This window comes from Hemitrygon akajei, chromosome 7 (genome assembly GCF_048418815.1).
Source record: "Hemitrygon akajei chromosome 7, sHemAka1.3, whole genome shotgun sequence".
Classification (NCBI taxonomy): domain Eukaryota; kingdom Metazoa; phylum Chordata; class Chondrichthyes; order Myliobatiformes; family Dasyatidae; genus Hemitrygon; species Hemitrygon akajei.
This window is the reverse complement of record NC_133130.1, coordinates 145172158-145196110: the sequence shown is the minus strand read 5'-3', so window position 1 is coordinate 145196110 and position 23953 is coordinate 145172158. Positions and strand designations below refer to the sequence as shown.

At 46.4% G+C, this 23953-nt stretch overlaps 1 protein-coding gene across 1 annotated transcript; it reads right to left on the bottom strand.

Annotated features, from left to right (window-relative positions):
• Positions 1-2232: 2232 nt before the first annotated feature.
• On the bottom strand, positions 2233-23527 carry LOC140731020 (CCN family member 1-like). The gene is made up of 5 exons (XM_073052196.1): positions 23151-23527; positions 13217-13430; positions 10977-11342; positions 9875-10068; positions 2233-7222 (listed from the first exon to the last, which is right to left on the bottom strand). Exons 1-5 carry the CDS (start codon positions 23196-23198, stop codon positions 6920-6922), a joined length of 1125 nt encoding a protein of 374 aa, XP_072908297.1. The 5' UTR covers positions 23199-23527; the 3' UTR covers positions 2233-6919.
• Between the last annotated feature and the right edge of the window lie 426 nt (positions 23528-23953).

Here is a 23953-nt window from a genome sequence, read left to right as displayed (position 1 = left end):
CCAGAGTTTTATAGACCTTGAACTTACACCCCACCTATTGAAGGGCAACGCACCTTCTTAACCACCCTGTCAATTTGTGCGACGACTTTAAGAGATCTGTGGACGTGGACCCCAAGACCCGTCTGCTAAGAGTCTTGCCATTAACCCTACACTCCGCCTTCAAGTTTGACCTTCCGGAGTGTTCCACTTCATTCTTTTCTGCATTGCACTCCTTGTCAGCCCAGCTCTTCATCATGTCAATGTCCTATTGTAGCCCGTGGCGACCTTCCCTACACACCACCAATCTTTGTGTCATCTGCATTCCTTATAGCCTTCCCATCACTGAGGCACTGGCCAGGAGTGTGAGCAAGTGATCAGGAAGCTGGTCACCACCAGACACTAGACTGACATTCCTTTCATCACATGCCTGTGGCATTTACCGTCCATAATATGTACTACTACAGTTCGGCCAGTTTGTATGGCAGTATCTCCTAATCTGGGGCCCCCACCTCCAGGATAACCCAGTGTCAGTAGTTAGGAGGTGCAACACAGTGGCACAGCTGGCAGAGAACCAACACACAGCCATGGAGGCCTGGGCTCAATGCCCACCTCAGGTGCTGCCAGCGTAGTGCTTCAACCTTGTGACCGTGTGGGTTACCTCGGGCTGCTCTGGTTTCTTCCCACGTCTCAAAGACACACGGGTTGGTGGGCCAAAAGCAAGCAAGTTGCTAGTTTAACTAGTCACAGTAAATTGCCCCTAGTGTACAGGTGAGTGGTAGAGTCTGGGGGATGAGAATCTGGGGAGAATAAAAGTGGGATTACTTTCAGCCATGTGTAAGTACATGGTCGATTAGTGGAAATGCATGGTGGGGTATAACGGATGGACTTGGTGGTGTGAAGGACCTTCATGCAGTATCTCCTCAAGACTCCATGGCCCTCTAAATATACAAGAGTGACAGGTAGCTGGCATCACTGTCAACATCTAATTCTCACCTAATGCTACCATTGATAGAAGACTAACAGAGACTTGCTCATCCGTTGTGGAAATGTATTTCCTAATTTGTGTTTCATATTAGACTGTCTTCCCAATGACAGCCCAACTTGTAGCACATGGGGTTGAGGCTTCTGTCAGGGGCAGGTGACCATCCCCATAGTCCTGGTACCAGCTAGGGATTCTGGTTTAAGATGGCGCTGGTGAAGCTCAGAGACTATTTGCTGGTGGCCAATGAAACAACTAAATACTTCAGTAATCACACTTTTTCAGGTACACAGTCACCATAAACAATAGCACATAACTTCCCTTTGAGCGCAGGCAATTCGAAGTGGCAGAACCGAGGCAGTGGGCCTGTCACTGAGACTGAGCAAAGTCCTGACGTTCGATCAATTTAAGTGTTGGGCCGAGTTGGAAAGGTCAGGTACAGGCCAACTCCAGGCGGCGGGATCCAGGTCCCAGAGCGTATTGAAGCAACAGAACCCGATCTTTGGGCGATGATTTAAGCGCTGGGTTGAATTGGAAAGGTGGCGTACAAGCTGAATCGAGGCAGCGGCGTCCAGGCCCCAGAGCGTACCGAAGCGACTGAACTCAATGTTACGATTTAAGCGCCAGGCTGAGTTGGAAACATCAGATACAGGCCAAATCGAGGTGGTGGGGTCCAGGCCCCTGAGTGTATCAAAACAACTTGACTCAATGTTATGATTTAAGCGCCAGGCTGGATTGGAAATGTCAGATACAGGCCAAATTGAGGCAGCAGGGTACAGGCCCCAGTGCATATCGAAGCAACTGAACCAATGTTTGGATGAAGGCTTAAGCGCCAACCTAGACCGAAAAGGTCAGGGTATGATGGCCCTCTAGGCAACCGACGGGCCATTCCCTTCTCCACGACACTTATTCGGCTTTGTGCTGAACTGAGGTCTATGGGCGGACTCCATTTGCTTGCTTTTATTGTTTGCATGCTTCTCAGACACACGTCTCTGCCCTCGTTCATTTATAATGGAATCCGGGCTGAGGCTTTGCAAACTCACAGCACAAGGCCACCCACGGTCCAACTGTGGGTATAGTCCGTTCAAAAGGGAAAGATTTAGTTTGCAGTTAACAATGTGAAATGTTGGCGCAGGAGCAAAGATTGAGACAAGAAGTGAGTTTTTGAACAGGAACAGGGATGGGTTAAGAAAACTCTGCAGAACAGCAAATCGATCAGAAGGGAGCAACTTCAAAAAAATATACAAGATTCATCCTTTATTATAAAATGTTTAAAATATTTATTAAGAAATTAAGTATTTATGTTTCCATAAAGGCATTATTCTAATTACAATATGTGCAAAACATCAGTATATACATTATTTATCTGCAAACATATTGAAATAAGATATCAACAAGAGAGCGATAAAAGATTGCAGACGGACCCAGGGAGACACAACGTGGCTGCATTCAGTATAAGGCAGAAAAAAAAATTCAACCCCATGTATATCTGGAATTTGGACCCAGGGTTTGCGCTGGGCTGGCTTTATTAGTAGGGTGCCTCCAACACTGTGCAAGAGGTATCTCTGAGGGCAATGAGGTGGGTTGAAGGATAATTCCTGTCTGCAGGCTTCCATCCCACCTTTCTGGTGTTCTCACTAGCCCAGCCAACCTTGTTTCCTACTTCAGGAGTATAAACACTGGATAGGATTCTCTTGTCCTGGTGGCCTGCCCCGTGCTGTCACACACACAGGCACACTAGGGCCGCAAGTTAAATGTTGGCACGTTGACTGTAAAGCAGTTCCAGGCTGGCGATCCGAATAGGTTTTATGGATCCCCCACCCTAGTGTTAGATCAATTGCAAAATAGTTGAGAACATGGTGACCTATAGGCACGGCCCTCAGAATCAGGGAGGTGTTACATCAGAGGGATCTAGTTCAAGCCAGTCAAACAGCCGAGCCATGGAAATGAATACCGAAGAGCAGAAAGGCCAGTGCATCTACTCCAGAGGTTTCCCAATCCACTGCACTTCTGACGCGGATGCACCAGTCTCTAGACAGGGCTCGTTGCTGAGGTCCCTGTGCTGTCTTGGTACTGCCCGTCTGTTCTCAGAAGGGCTTTCACTTTCTTTGCTTTTTCAGAAAACTCGGACTTTTAGCGGAGGTGAAAGTGGATCGGCCTGCTGTACAAATCCAAACATTAATCGTTAACCAAGCCACTGCACTGCTACAAAATTTACCTTCATTAAAGACTCGTGTTAGGTGTCGTCGTCGTATATGATTCATTGGGTGATTCAAGTACAAGATTTCACTGCCTGGGACTTCTCCTCAGCCTGTTACAAGTAGATGACAGAACGAGTAGCAAGCACTTCCCTCAAGGGAAGCTTGGATCACAGAGGACCAACATCCTTGTGCCAATTCCCACTACCGCCCAGACATCCCATTCTCCTGAGCCCGAGGAAAGGGAATAGGGATAGATACTAAAGCTTATCTAAATAAAAGAGCTAAGTCACTTTGTATTGGGAATAGGTTCGTCTCTGATGATGTAACAAGCAAGGCCCATGAGAAGAGAGTGAAGAGAGTTGTTAGATAAGCCAGGCCTCAAGACTGACACCTCCTGGCTAGTGTCTGAGAGACACTGATGCAGTGCCAAACTCAAGACAAGTGCATTCAAAGTTTCCAAACTCCCATGTCCTTTCACATCTAAAACAAACAAAATAAAGTATTTAAAGTACTATTTGCCTTGCAATGGAAGGCATGTGTGTTACAGGCTGCCAGGGGGCGAGCAGCTCCCAATTAAACCCATGTTTTACTTCAATTGGCAGCTCCTGCCACCCGGACCAGCTGAAACACACCAAGGTCACATTCTACCTGGCAAGGTTGTTCTATTCCGGTGAAGTGTAGACCCACACTCGAGCGTTGGATTGCACACATATCTATTCTAAAGTTGGTTAGATAACGATACAGCCACATCTCCACGCAACAGTAATACTGGCAGACACCGAGCAATATATTAAAACACACACAAGACAGAACAAAAAAAAAGTCTTTAAATAGACACAGAGAATATTTACGACACATGACCCTTTACAGTTGTTTGATCGCACTTCAACAATGAAGCAGGTTCAGTTTGGATCACTCCACTACAGTGAAGTTTGTTTTAGGCGGAAGTAAGTAACAAGAGTACAAATTAAATAGAGTTTCTGTAGGAAGGTTCACCTCAGTGCACAGGCAATAGCTGCCCGAAACTAAAATATTCACATCTCATGTTGCACAGTGCACATTCAAGAGTTAATCTCTAATGCCTTACTAGATAGAGTGCGTGTGTTACTCCAGCTCCAAGGCCTGGGCCTTCTAGAATGGTCTCTTTATGACAGAGGGATGCTGCGTGGATTTCAATGGCCCACATTAAAGACCCTCTCTAATGAAATAACCCACTGCTAAACTTCCAATTTTATCTCCCCACACTCAGGCAGCATTTAGAAATTTAGGGAAAAGATGGGCAGAAATGACTGTTCACCCCACTTTAAAAGCACAGATAATAGACATCATTGCTACTGCGTTGACTTCACAGTCAATTTGTTTGGCAGATCCCTTTCTCTATCTGTTTCCAATGTAAAACAGTTCCGTGCAAAAGTTACCTTTCTGTCCTTCTCCTACGAAAATATCAAATACCTCAGGTAAGCATTTGCCAACTGCTTTCCACGAAGTTCCTGATTCTCTCACACCTGGAAAGAAAGCTAAGTCCCAAACAAGAGGAACCGGCCAATCGGCCGATCAAGTCTGCCCTATCACTCAGCTGGATCTTGGATGATCTGTACATTTACCATAATACTTTATGCCCTCATTTGGAAAGTCATTGTCACTCCCACTTCTGAAGACCTAATTGATCCAGCATCCATTTCCACTTGAGTGAGAGGTTTCCAGACCCCCTCCTCAATGGTGCTGTCTTATTTTCAAGGAGGTCTCTCTTTACTCTTAGCTTCTGAAAGAGCTTCCCCTTATCTATCTAACTGTTAACAGTCTCCATGCAATAGATTTCCAATTGTGCAAAACAAGAGGAAAATTGTTGCCACGGGGTTAAAGGATAGTTGATGACAGCTCTCTCAAAGTTTCTTAAAGTCATCGAGCCTCCCATTAATGTGGGAGTTGAAAGGTATGAACAGTCTATTAGGGGATAAAGTATTTTCCTGCACTCGGGCATTGTCATATATTGTAATTTTCTCATACACTAATTGCTCGAACTCAGGGCTGGCAGGATAAAGTTTTTAAACGATAAATCAATGTTATCAACAACTGAAGCTAAGCTCTAACCAGATCAACATAATAGAATGAGTTATATTCAACTGCATTAACTTCAAAAACATAAGAGCTAAATTGAGCCATTTGACCCATTGAGTTTGGCTGATTTATTAGCTCTCTCAACCCCATTCCCCTGCCTTCTCCCTGTAACCTTTTACATCCTTACTAATCAACGGCCTATCAATCTCCGCTTTAAGTACACCCAATGACTTGGCCTCCACAGTCATCTGCGGCAATGAATTCTACAGATTCACCACCCTCTAGCTAATGAAATTCCTCCTTATCTCTGTTCTAACAGCAATACCTTGGGCAATTCAGTCTGAACCCACTCTTCTCTTGCCAGCAAGGAGAGTTAAAACTGAAAGCTGGTGCCAATAGTTTGCTGCACAATTCCGAAGCCTGGTGTGGCGTGAGGCGAGTAAGGGAACACAAAAATAGGGAAAGGACAAATGAATAAAATACTCATGCAAATCTCAGGGAGAGATTGGAGCATGGGTTAAGTTGCCGCATACTTTTCCCTCAGTCACTTTCAATAATGCACACCAGTCACTGATAGCTTCTGCTTCTCTAATGGAAAACCAGTCAGACCCCGAATTTCCATTTGATGCAGAACTGATCAACTCGTTCAGAAGTGCTAAGCAGAATGTATTAGAACCCACCAAAAGTTGTTGGTACCATTGGACATACTTTCAGAAGTTGCTGTCTCAATATACACAAAGCTTTAAATCAAGGCTTTGCAGAGTCGACCCGAGCTCTGACCATCTTAAGTCTCCTCAAGGAAAGAAAAATTGAACCATTACTGACATCACCATGAGCCTAGATGACAACCCCTCAATATGTCTTGGATGGTTTCTGCATTGTTCAGGAGGAGGAACAAACCACAATTCAGAAACAAGGAATCCTTATTTTGTTGGCACTACATTCAAATATCCACCAGATAGATGTGTCAATTTTGTTATCAACTTCAAGGAGAAATTATGTCCAATGACCTTAAATAACATTAACAAAAACAGCTGCAGCTTTATTTACAATAACACTAACTCTGATTAAATTAGGCAAGTAGAAATGCCAACATGAACTTGTTTTGTTACAATTAATTTAATCTTTTCTAAACCAAAGCTAAAAACTGGTTTAGAAGAGATTCAAGTCACAAACCAACCTATTCAATTCTTGCTTGAAGATTTTTCTTTCCTGGCTAGATGGCGTCTGTGTCTTTGATTCTTTAAAAATAAAAATAATTTTCAGAGGTGCAAATCTTAACAGCTGATTCCATTCTTTGAATCAGTGGAAGACTTTGCAATGTTTCATGTCTTTTCTGGTTAGTACAATCTTCTTGCTCAAATGGCCAGCCGGTTTGCAGGACAATAATATGGAACGGAGCAAAAGACCAGCTGAAGATTAGGCTTGGAGAACGATGGGAGGTGTACTGTGCATGGACCACTGGAGCTAACAGTCAATAGGCACGACAGCTAGCCATTCCTAAACCAGACGATAAAAATTTAAATGTGCTGCAGGAGCCAATGCTGCCAATAGCCATCAGTCAAGTCTTTAGGGTTGGATAAATAGTTCAATAAACTGGACAGGTATGGCTGCCGGTGAAGAGGCAGCAAAGCTGAATGGTGGACGTGGCAAGTTGGTGTCAGCCTGGACAATGACACAGTTTTCTTTCCCTTTGTCCCGCCTACTCGGAGAACTTGTGGATGTCATTGTGCAGCATGTAGTACGGGTAGGAGATCTCGTTCTGGTAGGCGCAGTTGTAATGGCACTGGCACCGGTCCGTCCACATCATGCTCTTGGAGAAAGTCTCGCCGTCCTCGCAGCGGAAGCGCACGTGGATGGTGCGGGTCTGCGACGGGGTGCAGCAGCGCCCGTCCGTGCAGGAGCCGCACCAGCGCGGCTTGTATTTCCGCACGCTGGTGCATCCGGCGTAGGTGAACCGCACAGCCTCCTTGGCCTTCTTCATTCTGAAGCACTTCTTGCCCTTCTACAGACACAGAAAGAGACAGGACACCCTTACAACAAGCTCTCAGGTGTGTAATGGCCAATTCACATCCCAACACCATGTGGACAACCTTAGAATCAGAGTGAGATGCAGCACTGAAATAGCCCCTTTGGCCCAGAGTCCATGCTGACCACCACCGTCAGTGGATGTGGAGAGGAGGTGGGGGAGTCTAAGAACAGAGAACACAGCCTCAGAATAGAGGGGCGTCCTTTCAGAATGGAGATGAGGAGGAATTTCTTTAGCCAGAGAATGGAGAATCTGTGGGATTCGTTGCCACCGGCAGCAGTGGAGGCCAAGACATTGGGTGTATTTAAGGCAGAAGTTGATAGGTTCTTGATTAGTCAGGGTATGAGGGATATGGGGAGAAGGGGGGAAATTGGGGCTGAGAGGGCAAATGGATCAGCCATGATGAAATGGCAGAGCAGACTTGATGGGCCAAATGGCCTAATTCTGCTCCTATATGTTATGGCCTTAAACTTAACTAATCGTACCCGAGTCTACTTTATTCTCTTCACATTCCCATCATCTCCCCTCCACCCCCAGGTCCTGTCTCTCCCCTACAGACCAGGAGCTATTTACAGCAGCCAAGTGACCCATCAACCTGCACAGCTTTGGGACGTGGGGAGACATCAGAGAACCCTGAGGAAACCCATTCGATCATAGGGAGATCGTGCGAACTCCACGCAGAAAGCACCAGAGGTCAGATTGAGCCTGGGTCTTTGGAACTGCAAGGCATCAGTTCTGCTCATCATGCCTCTGAATTGCCCTTGAACCTCAGCTAACACACACACACGGAGAAAGTGGGATTCAAACGCTGTTGGAGCACAAGGTCGAACAGCGACCTTTGGAACTGCAGACTACTCTCATCTGGCGTACTTCAGCCTGGTCATCTTATCTGCAGTTCCTATACTGGGAGAGGAGGTCATCACCTTTCAGCTAAGTTTTTCAACAAGAATAACTCATTCCTGTAGCACCGTGATCATGCAGGAATGCAGGATAACATCAGAGTAGGTCACCAGCGTGACCAACTTTCCAGAAGAAATGATAACGGAAGCGCAGGTTGGCTAAGTACAGGTCGACAGCTGAAGGCATGGCCACCAATGGCTTGACAATGAAAGTCCAGCATAAGCAATAGGTTAGAGCTGGAGGACAATGAAGAATGGCAGGATTGGGAGGAAGATTGTAGAGGTTGGACAGACACGAGGACACAGAGAGATTTGAAAACAGGGCTGGAATTATTTTATACTGTTAGTTTGTTGGATCAGGGGCCAGTGTATGTCAGCATGGGTTGATTATGGCAGGAGTGAAGATGCTTTGCAGTTTTCAAAGGATGGTAGTTGGGAGGAGATTGTCAAAATCAACAAATCTAATTAACAAAGGCAAGAGTGAGCTTTTTAGCAGCCAATTCAGGGGAGATGATGGGCAGTATTAAGATGTTGTGTTGAGTGAGCTGTGACCTGCTCGCCATGTTGCCATAGTAACAGTAGATCCAGAGTAAGGCTGTTCTTGTGCATGTATTTAAAGGATTTGGAGTACAGACAGGAGCCAAATAATTCTACCAATCAATGTCCACAGTGCAAAGAGCAAAGCAGAGCTTTGACTGCCAGCTGTTGTTCAGTCAGTCAGCCAGCCTCTTTTTCTCTGAGCCAGAAAATTCTGAACAATTCTCAAAGGACTCTGGTGCGTGTGGTGCTGGAAGAGTCAGCAGGGGAGTAGAATGGGCTCAAAAGGTGTATAAAATGATTTAGGGAGTCCTGAGGTCAGTTTGATCACAAGAAAGAGCAGGAGCAAGTCACCAGCTCCCACCCCGGTCCCTGCCCTACTGTTTAATATCATCATCATGTGTGATCTACGCTGGCCTCAACTTCTCTCTTGTGCCAGTCCCTCATCACTGTTCATTCCTCGGTCTTTCAAATCCTTATCTATCTCCACCGTATATATATAAGGTCTCCACCCTCCTTGGTGGCATAGATCTGTGGAGATCCACTACTCTCTGAGGGGAAGAAATCTCTATTTAAGTCACTGGTTGCTTGATTTGTAGTTACGTCTCCTTGTTCAAGGCTCTTCTACTAGTGACTCTTCCAAATCCTACCCCGTCAAGTCCTCCAGGGATATTATGTAGTTGAAAAAGGTTGCCTCATTCTTTAAAACTTCAAGACGCACATACCTCAACTGCCTACTCTCTCTTGACAGGACAACCTTCTCATCCCAGGTGAATCTCCTTTGGACAGCCTTCACATCCTTTTCTTAGACAAGAGGACTAAAACGGTACACGGTACGCCAGGTAGAGGCTCACCAGTACCCTGTACACCTTTTATTGATAAACTGCAACCTCTACTTGTTGGATCTGCCTGTTAATTTTTAAAGATTTATGTTCTTGAATACCAACATCTCACTCAACTTCACTCATTTGCAGTCCCTTCCATTTAGATAGTAATCCACCTTTGCTTCCTCTTACCGAGTCATATGCCTCACTCTTCCCCACATTACCAGGTTTTCACCCAAATCATCAATTTATCTACATCTCATTGCAAAAATCACAGTGTCTGCCCGCTGGCCATGACTACTTTCTGTGCAGGATAGATTCAGGATGGTGCCCGCCACTCATGACCCCACGCCGTGTGCGGCCCTCACCTTGAGGTTGGTGTTGAGTGGCAGGTCACAGGGGCGGAGCTGGCAAAGGCGCGTCTCCTTCATCAGCTTGCACTGGGGGTTGTCGCTGGTCACTCTGGTGGAGATCCCGATGTTGCACGTCTTGGAGCACTGCGACCATTCAGTGGTCTGTACCAGACACTTCGAGTTCACGCCGTGGCCCTGTACTCTCCAGGCTGCAGAGACAAACAAGTCCTCATCAAAAACACAGTCCTGCTGGTTAATATGAGACAGCAATAACAAGGTAGTCAGGGATACTGAGAACCAGAATCTTCACTGTGGTTCTTATGACTTAGCAGTCATCAAGGGTCATTGGACACTGTAATGAATATGAGAATTACCATAACTAACACCCACGAGGATTACTATGGATTATTGATTGTACACCTTATAGATCTTTCTTATAGATACCCTATAGATCTTTCCAGTAGCATAATAGGTAGTGATAGCACATACACGTTGGAGTGGTCAGTCAAGCTTCTACAGAGGATTTCCTGGCTCAGACTCAGTGGGAATCATTATCTGCCACAGCTGAGACTTGCCAGCACCAGCACAGAGCCAAACCTGCACTGCACCTTCTCCCTAACTGTGACACCGCATTCCCAGCTCTGTTCTCTTTTCATTACTTCCATAGACTTATGTATGGGCTGGTCCGTCTGGATGGCTCGCCAAACAAAAGCCATCCAACACGTTCTGTAACAACCTGCAATAGCAACACACAAAGCCCTGGAGGAACAGAATCAGGCCCTGTTGAAGGGTTACGGCTCGAAACGTCAACTGATAATTCCCCTTCCTAGATGCTGCCTAACTTGCTGAGTCCCTCCAGCGTTTTGTGTGTTGCTCTGGATTTCCAGCATCCGCAGAATCTCCTGTGTTTAAGTTTTGCGCTGTATCTTGGTACAATAGCTAGATAATAACAATAAAACTGGGGCTTTCTAGGCCATTGAAACCTAAACTCACACTACCCGACACGTGCAGGCACCCCAGAGCTGCACAGCAACCAGAGGGAAGAAACAAACCCAGAGAAAATCCGCAGACGCGGAAATTGTGTGTGTTGCAAGGGAAGACACATCAGCTGTCTCACCTGGTTCTATCTGTAAGCCCACTCGAACAAGATCGGTCAGCTCCTTGCTCGACAGTGGCTCTGAGTCTGGCTGGTCTCCAATCTCCTCATAACTCATGGAGTCCTCTGCCTCCTCGGTGCTGTCTCCAGAGTCTTCACCGATGTGGTTGGTGTCACAGATCCATTCCTCACAGCACTGGCCTGGCACCTTGACCAGCCGAGGCTTGGGGCAGTCCATGGCTGGGAGGCTGAACTCTTGAGGACACAGTGGCATGCAACCCACCACACCGTCGATACAAGTACACTGGTGCTTGCAGTTGGGCTTAAAGTTCTCTCCATTCTGGTAGATATTCCCAGCAAATTCACAAGGCCTCCCTTCGGATTTTGCTAGAAAAGTGAAAATGCAGAGTCTTCAACACACAGAAGCATCTTCTAAGCTTAAAAATTTTTCGGGACTGAATATCGAATAAACCACCAAATCATTAACTACAGGCGTACAATTGCCAAGAAAGCTGATGCAACGATATGGTAACTGAGCACAGGGTTACAGAGGAACAGCTGGAGCACAGCTCCGATTGGATAGAGCTTTCAAAACACCAACACAAGTAGGATTGACAATCAGTTTCCCCTTGTGCAACATTATTCTATGACCTTAAGGCTCACTGGAGTCGATTTCTCTGCTTCCAGTCACATCCGTTCTCCATCAGCCCTGCCTGTTTAAAGCCTTGCCTGGTGCTACAGTAGGAAGAACTGTGAATGGAAGTGGAGTACTTGTGACCTTGCCCCTTACTGTCCACCTGCACCGCACTTTCTCTGTAACTGTAACACTCTACTCTGCACTCTGTGACTGCTTCTCTCTTGTACCACCTCCATGTCATCTCATAGCTTGTCACGCCAGTGGGTCAGCCATTCTTGTCCGGCGCGTCGTGTCAGCATTGGTCTCCTTTCAGATTGACCGGGTCACGATATGAACGTTCCTGACTCGACCCTTGTTTTTTATGAGGCCGAGTGGCTAGCTCGACGCTCAGCCCGGCACAGATGGAAAGCGTGCCGGGGAGGGAGGGGGGCCGACTGGGTTCGAACTTGGGAGCCTTTGCTTCCGAAGTCCGGCACTGATGCCATTGATGAGGTGAAATGCTCCCTATGGGTGGCATGCAAAGCTAACTTCCTCACTGTACCTCAGTACATGTGGCAATAATAAACCACAAACTCTGCAGCTACACACACTACTGAGAGCAGTGGGATTTGCTATGGATTATTTTAGCTACACATTTTTTCTGTGCAATCGGAGGGAGGATATCTTGGCCAGACCTCGCCTATTTCTACCAGTCCAGCTATGTAAGCCATGCCTCAGGAAGAGTGACAAGGATCCTGCTGGTTAGTACCAGTTGTTAAGAACCGGAAGATTCAAAAGGCCTCCATGAACCAGAACATTCAATGTCGTTACTGATAATCAAGTTTATTGCAGGCAGTGAGGATAACTATGGGTAACTAATGATCAGGAAGGTTACTACACGTCACTAGTTACAGATGGTCCTTGTGACATCATTATCTCGCATTTGGAGATGGGACAACTGCAGATGCATCAATCTGGAGCACCATGAGGAACTCAGCTGGTCAGACAGCATCTATGGAGGAGAGGGGAGCGTGGAGATGAGCGGCTGACTTTTTGGATCTCAATCTGAAATGTTGGCTTCTATATCCTTCCATAATGCTGCTTCACCCATTCAGTACCCCCCAGTGCCTTTTGGATGATCTCATGTTTTGTTACGACATAGAAGGGGAGCTTTCAAGACTGGGCCAGAATTCAGAGCATTCCTATCTTATTTAACCATATTTTTAACCAGAAACCTATTCTTCCCACGTTCACAACCCAGAATCTCCCACAGTTCATCTACGCACTGGAGGCAATTTACAGCAGATACCCAGCATGCCTTTGGGTTGGCGTCACGGGAACAGTTCCTTCAGCCCCGTTTGTCCGTGCTCAGCAAGTTGCCTGCCTGAGCTGGAGTTGGGCCCATATCTTACTAAACCTGGGAATGTGGGGGGGGGGGGGGGGGGGGTGGGGAGCCAGAGGAAACCGGCCCAGTCAAACTCCGCGCAGGCAGCCGCAGCGGTCAGGATTGCACCCTGGAACTGTGAGGGATCAGCTTATGAGCAGCACCTTGGCGCAGCCCCAGTCTGATACCGCTCGTTACTTCTATCGCAAGCGAACAAGGTGACTCTTCCTCCCTGCCCCCCCGGTCGGATGGTCCGCTTACCTCGGCAGATGCCCCGTGCTGCGCCATCACTCGAGCCATAGTGACACTCGAGGCCCTTGACGTGGTCGCACGGTTCCATGGCGCTGCAGTCCTGGTTGAACTGCCGTGCGCAGACCTTGCAGCAGCTGCAGTCATCGGTCATCAGGCTGATGCCCGGCGCACAGCTCGGAGGGGTCTCGGGGCAGTGACACTCGGGCCCACAGCCGCCTTTCACCTGGAGCAAACAAGATGGACGTCAGTCAGCCTCCGGCTGAGCTTTAACCTTGGTTACCACAGTTATTTCAAACTGAAACACCAATAACACTGGATGCAACTCAGTGGCAGACTGTGATCCAAACTGAATAATGAACACATCTGGCACTCAAATGCTACTGAAACTTACTGCACGCCTTCAATGATTCAATTCTCCTTTCCTGGTGTCAAGTTAGAGCCACAGGGTAATACAGCATTGAATCAAATATTTCAGCCCAAGTTGTCCAAAGTGCCCACGTTGGACACATCTCATTGGCCCATATCCCTCTAAACCGTTCCTATGCACGCATTTAATCTATCAGTGGTTTTTCAATGCTGGACATTAAGAACTTAAAGTTCTGCAGTTGCTAGTTGGCGGAGAACCTGAAGGAGCTCGACTTGAGGTGTATTGTGCTGCTGCCTGCGTCAGAGAGGGTGCTTGAAGGCGGGTAAAACCCTCCCCACCTCTGAGCACAGTTACATGGATTGTTGCAGGAAATCAGCATCCATCATCAGGGCCCCAGACCATGCTCTCTTCTCGCTGCTGCATCAGGAGTAAGGTACAGGAGCCTCAGGACTTACACTACCCCTCACCCATCAGGCTCTCGAACCGAAGGGAACAACTTCACTCGCCCCATCCTTGAGCTGTTCCCACAGCCTATGGACTCATTTTCAAGGACTCTTCACCTCGTGTTCTCGATTTTTATTGCTTATTAGTTATTGCTATTATTTCACTTTTGCATTTACACAGTTTGCTGTCTTTTGCATATTGCTAGTTTGTTTGTCCTGTTGGGCGTGGTCTTTCATTGATGCTGCTGTGCTGCTTGGATTTACTGTTTATGCCGGCAAGAAAATCAGTCTCGGGATTGTGTCTGGTGACGTGTATGTACCTTCGTATCTAGCACTTTATTGTTCAACTACACAGGACTTTCTCCATTTCACTTACACTTCATTCTCTCACTGTTATTCTTTTACCTTGTCCTGCCTCGGTGCTCTGTGTGACAATTAAATCTGTAGGAACAGTATGCAAGGGAAGCTTTCCACTGTATCTTGATGCACGTGACAATAGCAAACTATTGGCGCAGCAATCCAAGACATGGAATACTTCTGTTTGGAAACATACAGCATCACCGATTCTTCCTAATTGTGCCTTCTGTCGTTGAAATGGGCCGCAAGGAAAGCAGCCAGCTTCACAGGACCAACTTGGGATGGGGAGTCAGAAACACTCGCATCTAGCAAAATAACATCTTTCCAAAATTGAATCAAAAGAACAGTATCATGTAGTGATGTTCAGGAGGACGTTTCAGAATTGAAGTGTTAGAAAGGCTTATCACTTCAATAAAGACAGAAAACAAACATACACATAGTTATAGATCAATATAATAAATGGGGCAATAAAATAGGCAGCATATAATAAATATCCTGAGTAATGAGTGTATATTTTTATGTGTAGTACTCAGAAAGTGTGAAATGGATACTAAAGTTCATATCTACAGTTGTGCATGTATTTATAAGACAGATTATAAATTAATTTTAATATAAAATATAGAGAGTGAGATGCGTCTTTGGGAGATGATATGGAATAATTTTCTGCACCTTTGCTTTTTGAGCTGGTAGGCTTGTTGGGTATTACACACGGTGCATAACATAGCTGTCAGTTAGAGATTCAGCTATTGGAGACTGACTTAACAGGATTCCTTTCTTCTGGGATCACCTCATGGGCCGACCAGGCATGTGGGATGATCTTTTGATATATTACTATAAGTAGATAGGTGTATATTAAAAATTTAATTTTCACATTGGAGAAGGTGCAAGTGAACCTCAGCCAATTACCTTTTCTTCCAATTATTCTGGCCGTTTATTACATGCATGAGTGTGTGTGATCGTGCGTGAGTGCGTGTGAGTGTGAGTATACGTGTGTGTACTCAATGATGTATTTAAATACCAATCCAGCCTTGTAAAGAATCACTGTTTGAACATATATTGAAGGCCTACAGTTAGAGTATCGCAGTGACATTTTTCAAATTCTTCAGCATGCCATTTGTGAATGAACCAATTATACAGACAGAGGAATTAAATTTGTGCAAATAAACGTATTCATTACCGCTGCAAGCTTACAGGCAGCGTGATAACTCAGTAAGAGTGTTCAGAGAGCTCAGTTCCTCTTCACAAAACATTTTTGTCTTACAGGAGATCGGAGATCTACTTATAATAATATTTAATAAAGATTAAAGCTAAGTAGTAACATCTAAACAAACTTTCATTATGCTTCAGTGAAGTCTATGTTGATAAGCATGTGGTTCTGTGTTCTGACTCACATATCAGAGATTAAAGTGGGACAAAGTTTGCAATGTTGATCAGCCGGAGTACAAGATACTACACTGCAAAACTCCACTAGAAGCAGCAAGACTAACTATCCTGAAGGATATTATTGATATTATCGACTAGGACACCAAAACTGACAACACAAAGTGAAGCCAAGCGAGTTTGCAACAAGGCTTTGCTCCCAAACGCTCAACGGCTTCTCTGCTCGCTTTGACCATCAAAACATGGAGGAACCCCCATGAACTCCCACAGTCCCTGATGACCCTGTGATCTCTGTCTCTGAGGCTGACTTCAGGAGGGTGAACCCATGGAAGGTATTCAGCCCAGATGGAATACCTGGCCGAGTACTAAGGACCTATGCTGATCAACAGGCTGGGGTGTTCACTTCAGCAGTCTGAGGTAACTACCTGCTTCAAGCAGGCTTCATTTATACTGATGCCCAAGAAAATCATGGTAACCTGCCTCAATAACTATCGTCCAGTAGCATTTACATTCTCTGTAATGAAATGCTTTGAGAGGTTGGTAATGAAACATTTCAACTGCCGCCTGAGGAGTGACCTGGACCCACTCCAATTTCCCTACTGGCACAACAGGTCCACAGCAGATGCCATTCCATTGGCCCTTCACTCAACCCTAGAACATCTGGCCAGTAAAGATGCATACATCAGGATGCTGCCTATCGACTACAGCTCAGCATTCAATAACATCAGCCCCTCGAAACTGATCAATAAGCTTGAAGACCTTGGCTGCAATACCTTGTTGAGCAATAGGACCTTGATTTTCTCACTTGCAGGCCCCAGTCAATTCGGGTTGGCAGCATCTCCTCCACAATCTCCATCAGCACAGGTGCACAACAAGGCTACGTGCTTAGACCCCTGATCTACTTGCTTTACACTTACAACTGTGTGGCCAAGCACAGCTCCATACCATATTTAACTTTGCCGATGACACCACTGTCATTGGCCAAATCAAAAGTGGTGAGGAATCAGTATATGGGAGGGAGATTGAAAATCTGGCTGAGTGGTGCCACAACAGAAATCTCTCACTCAGATCGAAGAGCTGATTATCGATGCCAGGAGAAGGAAACTGGAGGTCCGTGAGCCAGTCCTCATTGGGGAATCAGAGGTGGAGAGGGTCCGCAGCTTTAAATCCCTCATTTCAGAGGGCCTGTCCTGGGCCCAGTATGTAAGTGCAATTACGAAGAAAGCATGGCACTGTCTCTACTTTCTTAGAGGTTTATGAAGTTTCAGCATTACATCTAAACTTTGACAAATTTCTAAAGATGTGATAATATATAGACTGGTTGCATCACAGCCTGGTATTGAAACACCAACATCCTTGAATGGAAACTCCTGCAAAATGTAATGGATACAGCCCAGTCTATCACGGGTGAATCCCTCTCTGCCATTGAGCACAGAGCGCTGTCGCAGGAAAGCAGCATCCATCACCAGGGACCCCACCACCCAGTCATGTTCTCTTCTTGCTGCTGCCATCAAGAAGAAGGTGCAGAAGCCTCACAGCCCACACCACCAAGTTCAGGAACAGCTATTACCCCTCAGCCATCAGACTCTTGAACCAGTGGAGATAACTTCACTCACCCAACCCTGAACTATTCCCACAACCTATGGATTCACTTCCCAAAACCGTAAATGTCATCTCCTCGATACTTATTGCTTATTTATTAATTAATAATATATATTTTTTATTTTGTATTTGCAAAGTTTGTTGTCTTTTACATATCGGTTGTTTGTCCACCCTGTTGGGTGCGGTCTTTCATTGATTCTGTTGTGTTTCTTGGGTATCTGGGTATCTCCACAAGAAAGTTAATTTTAGGGTTATATATGTACTTTAATAATAAATTTACTGTGAACTTTGAACACAGTGCAGAGAGGGCACTGGTTGTTGGAAGTGCTGTCTTTTGGAATGGATGTTAAACCAATGCAGAACCTTTGAGATGGTGAACAAAGAAAATAGAATCAGTCCCTTATACTTTGCTCTGCCATTCAATTGTTCTGCAACCGACCTCTTACCCCAGATCTTCCTCCCATGCCAATAAACTCCCGATCTCTTGTCTTCGAGTACACTGAGCAGCTGAACCTGCATAGTCTTCACGGGTAGATAATTCAACGATTCACTGCCCCACGACTGAAGAAGTTTCATGCCCAATCCCCCTACTTTGAGGGTGCTAAGGGATGCTTTTGTGGTCACTTGGTGTCTAATCATTACCACTCTCACCGCTGGGAATCGTTAACTTGCTAAAACGTCATGATATGATTCACTTCTGTACCGAGCCATACACTACGCAGGAGGTGGGAGGCAGTGAGACACTGAATCTGTCACTCCAGACTCTGCCCAAACACTCTCTTAGCTTTGCTCATTATGACCCTGCACTCAGAAACATGACTCAGCACCAGTTAGAAATAGACTTGTCAGTGGTGCTAATGACCTCTGGCACTCCTCATTATGTGATTTACAACTACACTCCCTCTAGAATGCTCTGTTGTGAAACTCTTTGACGCCTTTTAACCCTGACAGGTCCACGGAAATATCGATTCTCTTTTACAGCTTGCATGTTTTCAAACTTTATGGAGAATGATGTTGACTTACATTGTTAACAGAATGCATTCAAACCTTGGCTAGAGATTGATAACTAAAATAAACACCACCAAATTCTAATTAAATCAACATTATTAAAATATATTGATGTTGCTAATGTTGATACAGCTTCCTCTTGTCCATTGTTTCTACTCACTGTACTTCAATACGAGTTTTGTTTTAGAAAGCCGAACCTTCCCTTGAACTGAACAAGAAACGAGAGCAGGAAGTAATAGGAAAGTATGAAGTGGTTATTTGTTAGGTGAATGTTCTGGTGCCAACAACTGGCAACAATGGGTCCCAAGTATCAAACTGAGTGTCCTCTGGCACAACTCAGGAACCCCTATACAAAGAGCCTGTTGGCAATTTGTGTAGAGCCCCCAATTCCTTATTCCCGAGAGGGGTCTAGGTTCAAGAGACAGAACAGAGGGAGCATCTCGTTGGAACCTATCTTCAATCTCTCCTTCTAAGAATGGTGCAGTAGGGAAATTAGGCACGTGAGCCACCTACAACACTAGATCGATGAGTATTATTTAAGCACTTTTTGGGGTACCACTAACAAAGTCGGTGTTATCTCCATGATGATCTGGCATTAAGGTGTTACTCCCACACCATTTTGCTGCTCCTTACCCGTGTCATCTAGGAGGAACATCTGTAAACAGGAGGCCAATTGTGACTGAGAGGACAACCTCTGCCAAGTCAACTTCTGTTGTTTGAGACCCAAGTACTTAATCTACGCTGATGTTCTAGTGCTACACAGACTGAGATGTTGTATTTTGCAACAAAATGTAAAACAGAGGCCCATCAGGAGGAGGCTAATCCCCAAACCTACATCAATATGCAGTTTATGCACTCAATACCTCATTCCTTCCAGAGAGTCGGTACCACCTGCCTTATTCCCCACCAAAGGGACTGCACTTCCTATGATCTGCAATATGCTTTGGGATGATCTGGGATTGCGAGTGGGTGTTATGTTAATGGTGACTCTTTGGAAAGGAAATGTCTTTACCCAGGTGGTGGGGAATTTTTGCAAACCGCTCTGTACAAGAGGAGGCTCATTTGCTGTGTATTTGTAAGAGAGAGAGAGTGACAGAGAGATTTTTGGATATTGGGGAATCAGAAGAAGTGAGGTTAGTGCAAGAAAAGAATTGGTCATGATCTTACTGAATGGGAAAGAAGCACAAACAGCCGGTACCTTCTTCAAATCCCTATGCCCTCTCATTCCTCCCTCTCTCTGAGCAGCTTTGACTCCAACTACCGAACACTCTTTTTTAATGCAGCTGCTGTCCAGGTGTCTAACCTGGATTTGTATCTTCAGAAAAATGCACATGTTGTGTATTCTTATTTTTGCAACAATCAGACTACAGCAGCGGGGATGTTTTGAGATGGCAGTGATAGTCAGCTGGGTCACAGGAGACTGCACGGCAGAAACCACCGTGGTTAACCCTTTAGGGGTGCTGTTGGACAGCAAGGGAGCAGTTTGACGCAAGGGGCGGAACTGCAAGAGGGAAGGTCGCTGCTTCTGAGTGAGCAGCTGTAATTCTCAAGAAAACAATCTCTATCAACTAAACCAACTCTGAACATAACACATTGCCCTTTATTTATGTTAGTGATAATAAACCTGATTCTGATAAATTGGGGAATTAGGTCATTTCGAGCCTTGCATTGTGACCAGCACTGAGATCAGGTTGCAGTTCTTCCCCTCCCCTCCCTCCAGCGTCCACATAGTGAGCGGGGAGTGAGACCTCCTCAAATGGAAAGCAGCCGCTGTCACTGGTTGTGATCATTACTTATTGTTATTTATTTATAGATACCGTGCATTCCAGCCCCTCGAACTGCAACGCACAGCAACCCCTGATTTAACCCTAGACTAATCACAGGACAATTAATTACAATGACCAATTAATTTACTAACGGTATGACTTTGGACTGTGGGAGGAAACTGGAGCACCCGGAGATAACAGAGGGAGGATGCCCGTACAGACCCCTTACAGAAGACGTCGGGATTGAACTCTGACACCCCGAACTGTAACTGCGTCGCGCTAACCGCTACACTACCGTGAGGCCCAGGCTCACACTTCTACACGGTTCCACTCAGTCCTGCAGTTTGTGTGCACCTCAGGGTCTCTGACATCCTAGGAATGCGGTCGCAGCAAGCACCTGTAGAAAACCCACTGCATTGAGGCTGCCACACAAATCAGGAGCATGAGAAATCCTGCAGATACTGTTAAAGCAACACACAATATGCTGGAGGAACTCAGCAGATCAGGCAGCATCCATGGAAATGATTTCAGGTGGAGACCCTGCATCAGGACTGAGAAGGAGGGGGAAGATGCCAGAATAAAATGGTGGGGGGGGGGGGGTGGAAGAGTCTCCCTGGAAGATGATAGGTGAAGCCAGGTGGGTGGGAAAGGTAAAGGGCTAGAGAAGGAGGAATATGATAGGAGAGGAGAGAGGACATAGGAGAAGGGGAATGAGAAGGAGACCTGGGGAAATGAGAATCAGGAGAGAAGAGGTAAAGGAAGGGGGGGGGAAATATTCCTTTACTGGAAAGATAAATCAGCATTCACGCTGTCAGGTTGGAGGGTACCCGGACAGAACATAAGATGCTTCTCCACCCTGAGCACGGGAGGAGGCAGTGGACTGACACGCTGGAACAGGAATGAGAATCAAAATTAAAATGTTTGCCCACCGGGAAGTTCAACTTCTGGCAGATGTGATGGAGGTGCTCAACGAGCAACCCCCCCCCCCCCCCCCGATTAACAACGGGTCCCACCGATGTCACCGGGGAGACCCGCAGATGCATTTCGCTCACAAAACCATCGCTTGGACCGCAGCCGACTCGCAGGCCAGAGCTGCAGTGACCTGTCGCTCCGATCAACACCGTCAGGAGCTGCCAGTCAGCTTAGGAAGTAGTGACTGAGCCCGTCAGTGGTGAAGGAGAGGAAGGCGTAGCTGGGCTTGCTGTGAATTATCCAAAGCTCAGAACTTCAGCCGTCTGCTTTGCACATCTGCAGGGCTTGTTTAGAAGCACCTTCTGCAAGTCCAAGCCCGGCTTCAAAGTCTTGAGCGCAAAGTCCATGTTGGCACTTTGCCAGCTTAGATGGAGAACCTTTCTGCATTCTGGCCAATCAACAAAACCACCACAATAAATTATCTAGTCATTAGCACGTTGCTGCATGCGAGATCTTGTCATCTACACGCAGGCTGCACACGTTTCGCGGATCTGTGCCATCTTGTGGAGTACTTTGGGGCGTGCTGGGTCTGGCAAAGGTGCTCTGTCGATCTGGTGGGTCAGCCATCCTGTGGAGTCCAACCGGACCCACCCAGCATCTGCCAGCTCGGACCCCCCGATCCTCGTGTGTGAGCGCAGCCTCCCCGGACCCCTGCCCTTGCTGCTGTGCTGCTGCCCGACTTCTTTATCTACCATTGCCATGATGTTGTCTGAAAAGCTTTTCACAATACCTTGGTCTATGTGACAACATTAAATCCAGACTAAAGCCATTACCAAACCTGATCTGCATCCGCCAGCAGTCGGGGCAGTACTGAGGACCACACTCCCTAACATTTAGACAGGTACGTGGAGAGAGCTGACTCCTGGTTCTAGACTCGCAATATAAAGGATACCATTTGGCCCATCAACTCCGTGCCAGCTCTATTTTCCCTATCGTTTACTCCTAGATTCTACCCTTACCCACATACCAAGGTCAATTTACAGCTGTTTGTTAAGCTGTGGGAGGGCGCCCGGAGGACGCGCACGGTTGCAGCGACGACGTTAAAGGGTGATTCTGCTTCGACCTCGGGCAGGATCGAACCCGCGTCCTCGGTGCTGAGAGGCAGCAGCTCTGGCCGGCTGCGCCACCGTAGCGCGGTGAGAGCAGGTGTTAATGGGAGACAAGCGTACAGGATAGACTTGTCAGACGAATTCAGGGACGCCACTTTCAGCAGATCAGAAGCTGACCAGAACCTAATAGCAGAACAGCAAAGACCGGTCTAGTAAATCCCCCCCCCCCCCTCCCCACCCCGTGACTGCCCTGAGAAATGTTATTGTGAACACAGGACTTATGTACATGTATCACCTTTCAGAACCGCGCGACCTTTTATAGCCAACTAAGCACTTTTGAAACGTGTACTTTGTTACCTAGGAATCAGTGACAATGCCTTTGATAATGTTGTCTGAAGGGTTAATTCTCCCTGCTCTTTAACACGGCGCTGTCAGATCTCCTGTCACCACCTCCTCTCGGAGATCTTACTTCAGCGCCGCAAGCAAGGGCTCTCTCCCACCTCTAGTTACGCGCTGAAGGCTCGGGACTGCACCTCGGAACCACCACCGCCAGACCCGGGGCTGAGAACGAGGGTCGGGCTCGGGGTGAAGATGTTTCCCGGCGCAATGCCTCCTATTGCGGGTCGGACTCGGGGTGACGGCTCAGTAAAAGAATCTCCCGCCACAGACTCCCACTTCTTCTCTGAACCGACACCGAACACATTGCGAATCGGGACCGCAATCCTTAACATTTCAATAATCACAAAGTTGAAGATAACACATGTATTTTAACAGGGAACCTGCCCGCAATAACTAGGAAAATATTTAATATCACTTGGCAGACTAGATAAATTAGGAACCTCGTCTGACACTCCACGCGTGCACGCAAACTCACGTCTACAGTCTGAGTGATGATAAGCGGCGTGTGGAGGATGTAACATGTATCCCCCCCTCTCTCTCTCTCTCTCTCTCTCACACACACACACACACACAGCAGTTAATTTAACGATAGATACTTACCCCCGCCGTAACGGAAAACACAAGAACCAGATACACGAATGCTTCCATCTCCTACACCAACGAGCGTCAAATAATAAACAAAATATTTCCCTATCTACTGATATATAAACAACTTTTTAAAAAAATCTTGTGCAAACGGAAAAAAATTCTAAACTTGTCCTCCAAGTCTAGACGGTCTTGTTAATTTCAGGTAAGTTTCAGCAGCGCGAGATCCACCTCGTTTCTATAAATTACTGGGGAAGAAAATAAGCTTCGTCGTTTTTTTTTGGGATTAAAGTGCGCACCAGTCCAGATCTGAAGTGCCTTTCCCGGTCTGTGCTACTTCAAAGTGCCGCTGTCACTGATCTGTCTAGGCGGTGTCAAGCTTCTGACACCGCGCGTCGCGATTCATTGAGCCGCGGTGAATCCGCGCTGATTTTTATAACTAGGAGGGCTGGTCACCTCCCCTTCTCTCTCCCCTCCCACCGCCCCGCGTCACTGCCTGGCCGATCTCAGAACACAGATCTCCGGCGCCAGACCCAAACATCTTCCACCGTGGAAACGCAGCCAAGAAAAAGGAAATAGAACGGCAAAAAAAAAGGCATCGTCAAGGAGCGAGAAACAGAACCTTTAAACAAACAGGTTTCCCGAATAGTTCGCTCTGTTTAACTCACACAAATCATCTCGTTAAGCTTACTCATTAAAAAATATTTTTACCAATTTTAAATAATCCGCGATAAGTCAATAATTTACAATTTTCAACGAAGATGTACCTTAATTCTTTGTAAAGGACATATTTTGTACACTTTTTGTCACTTCTTTGT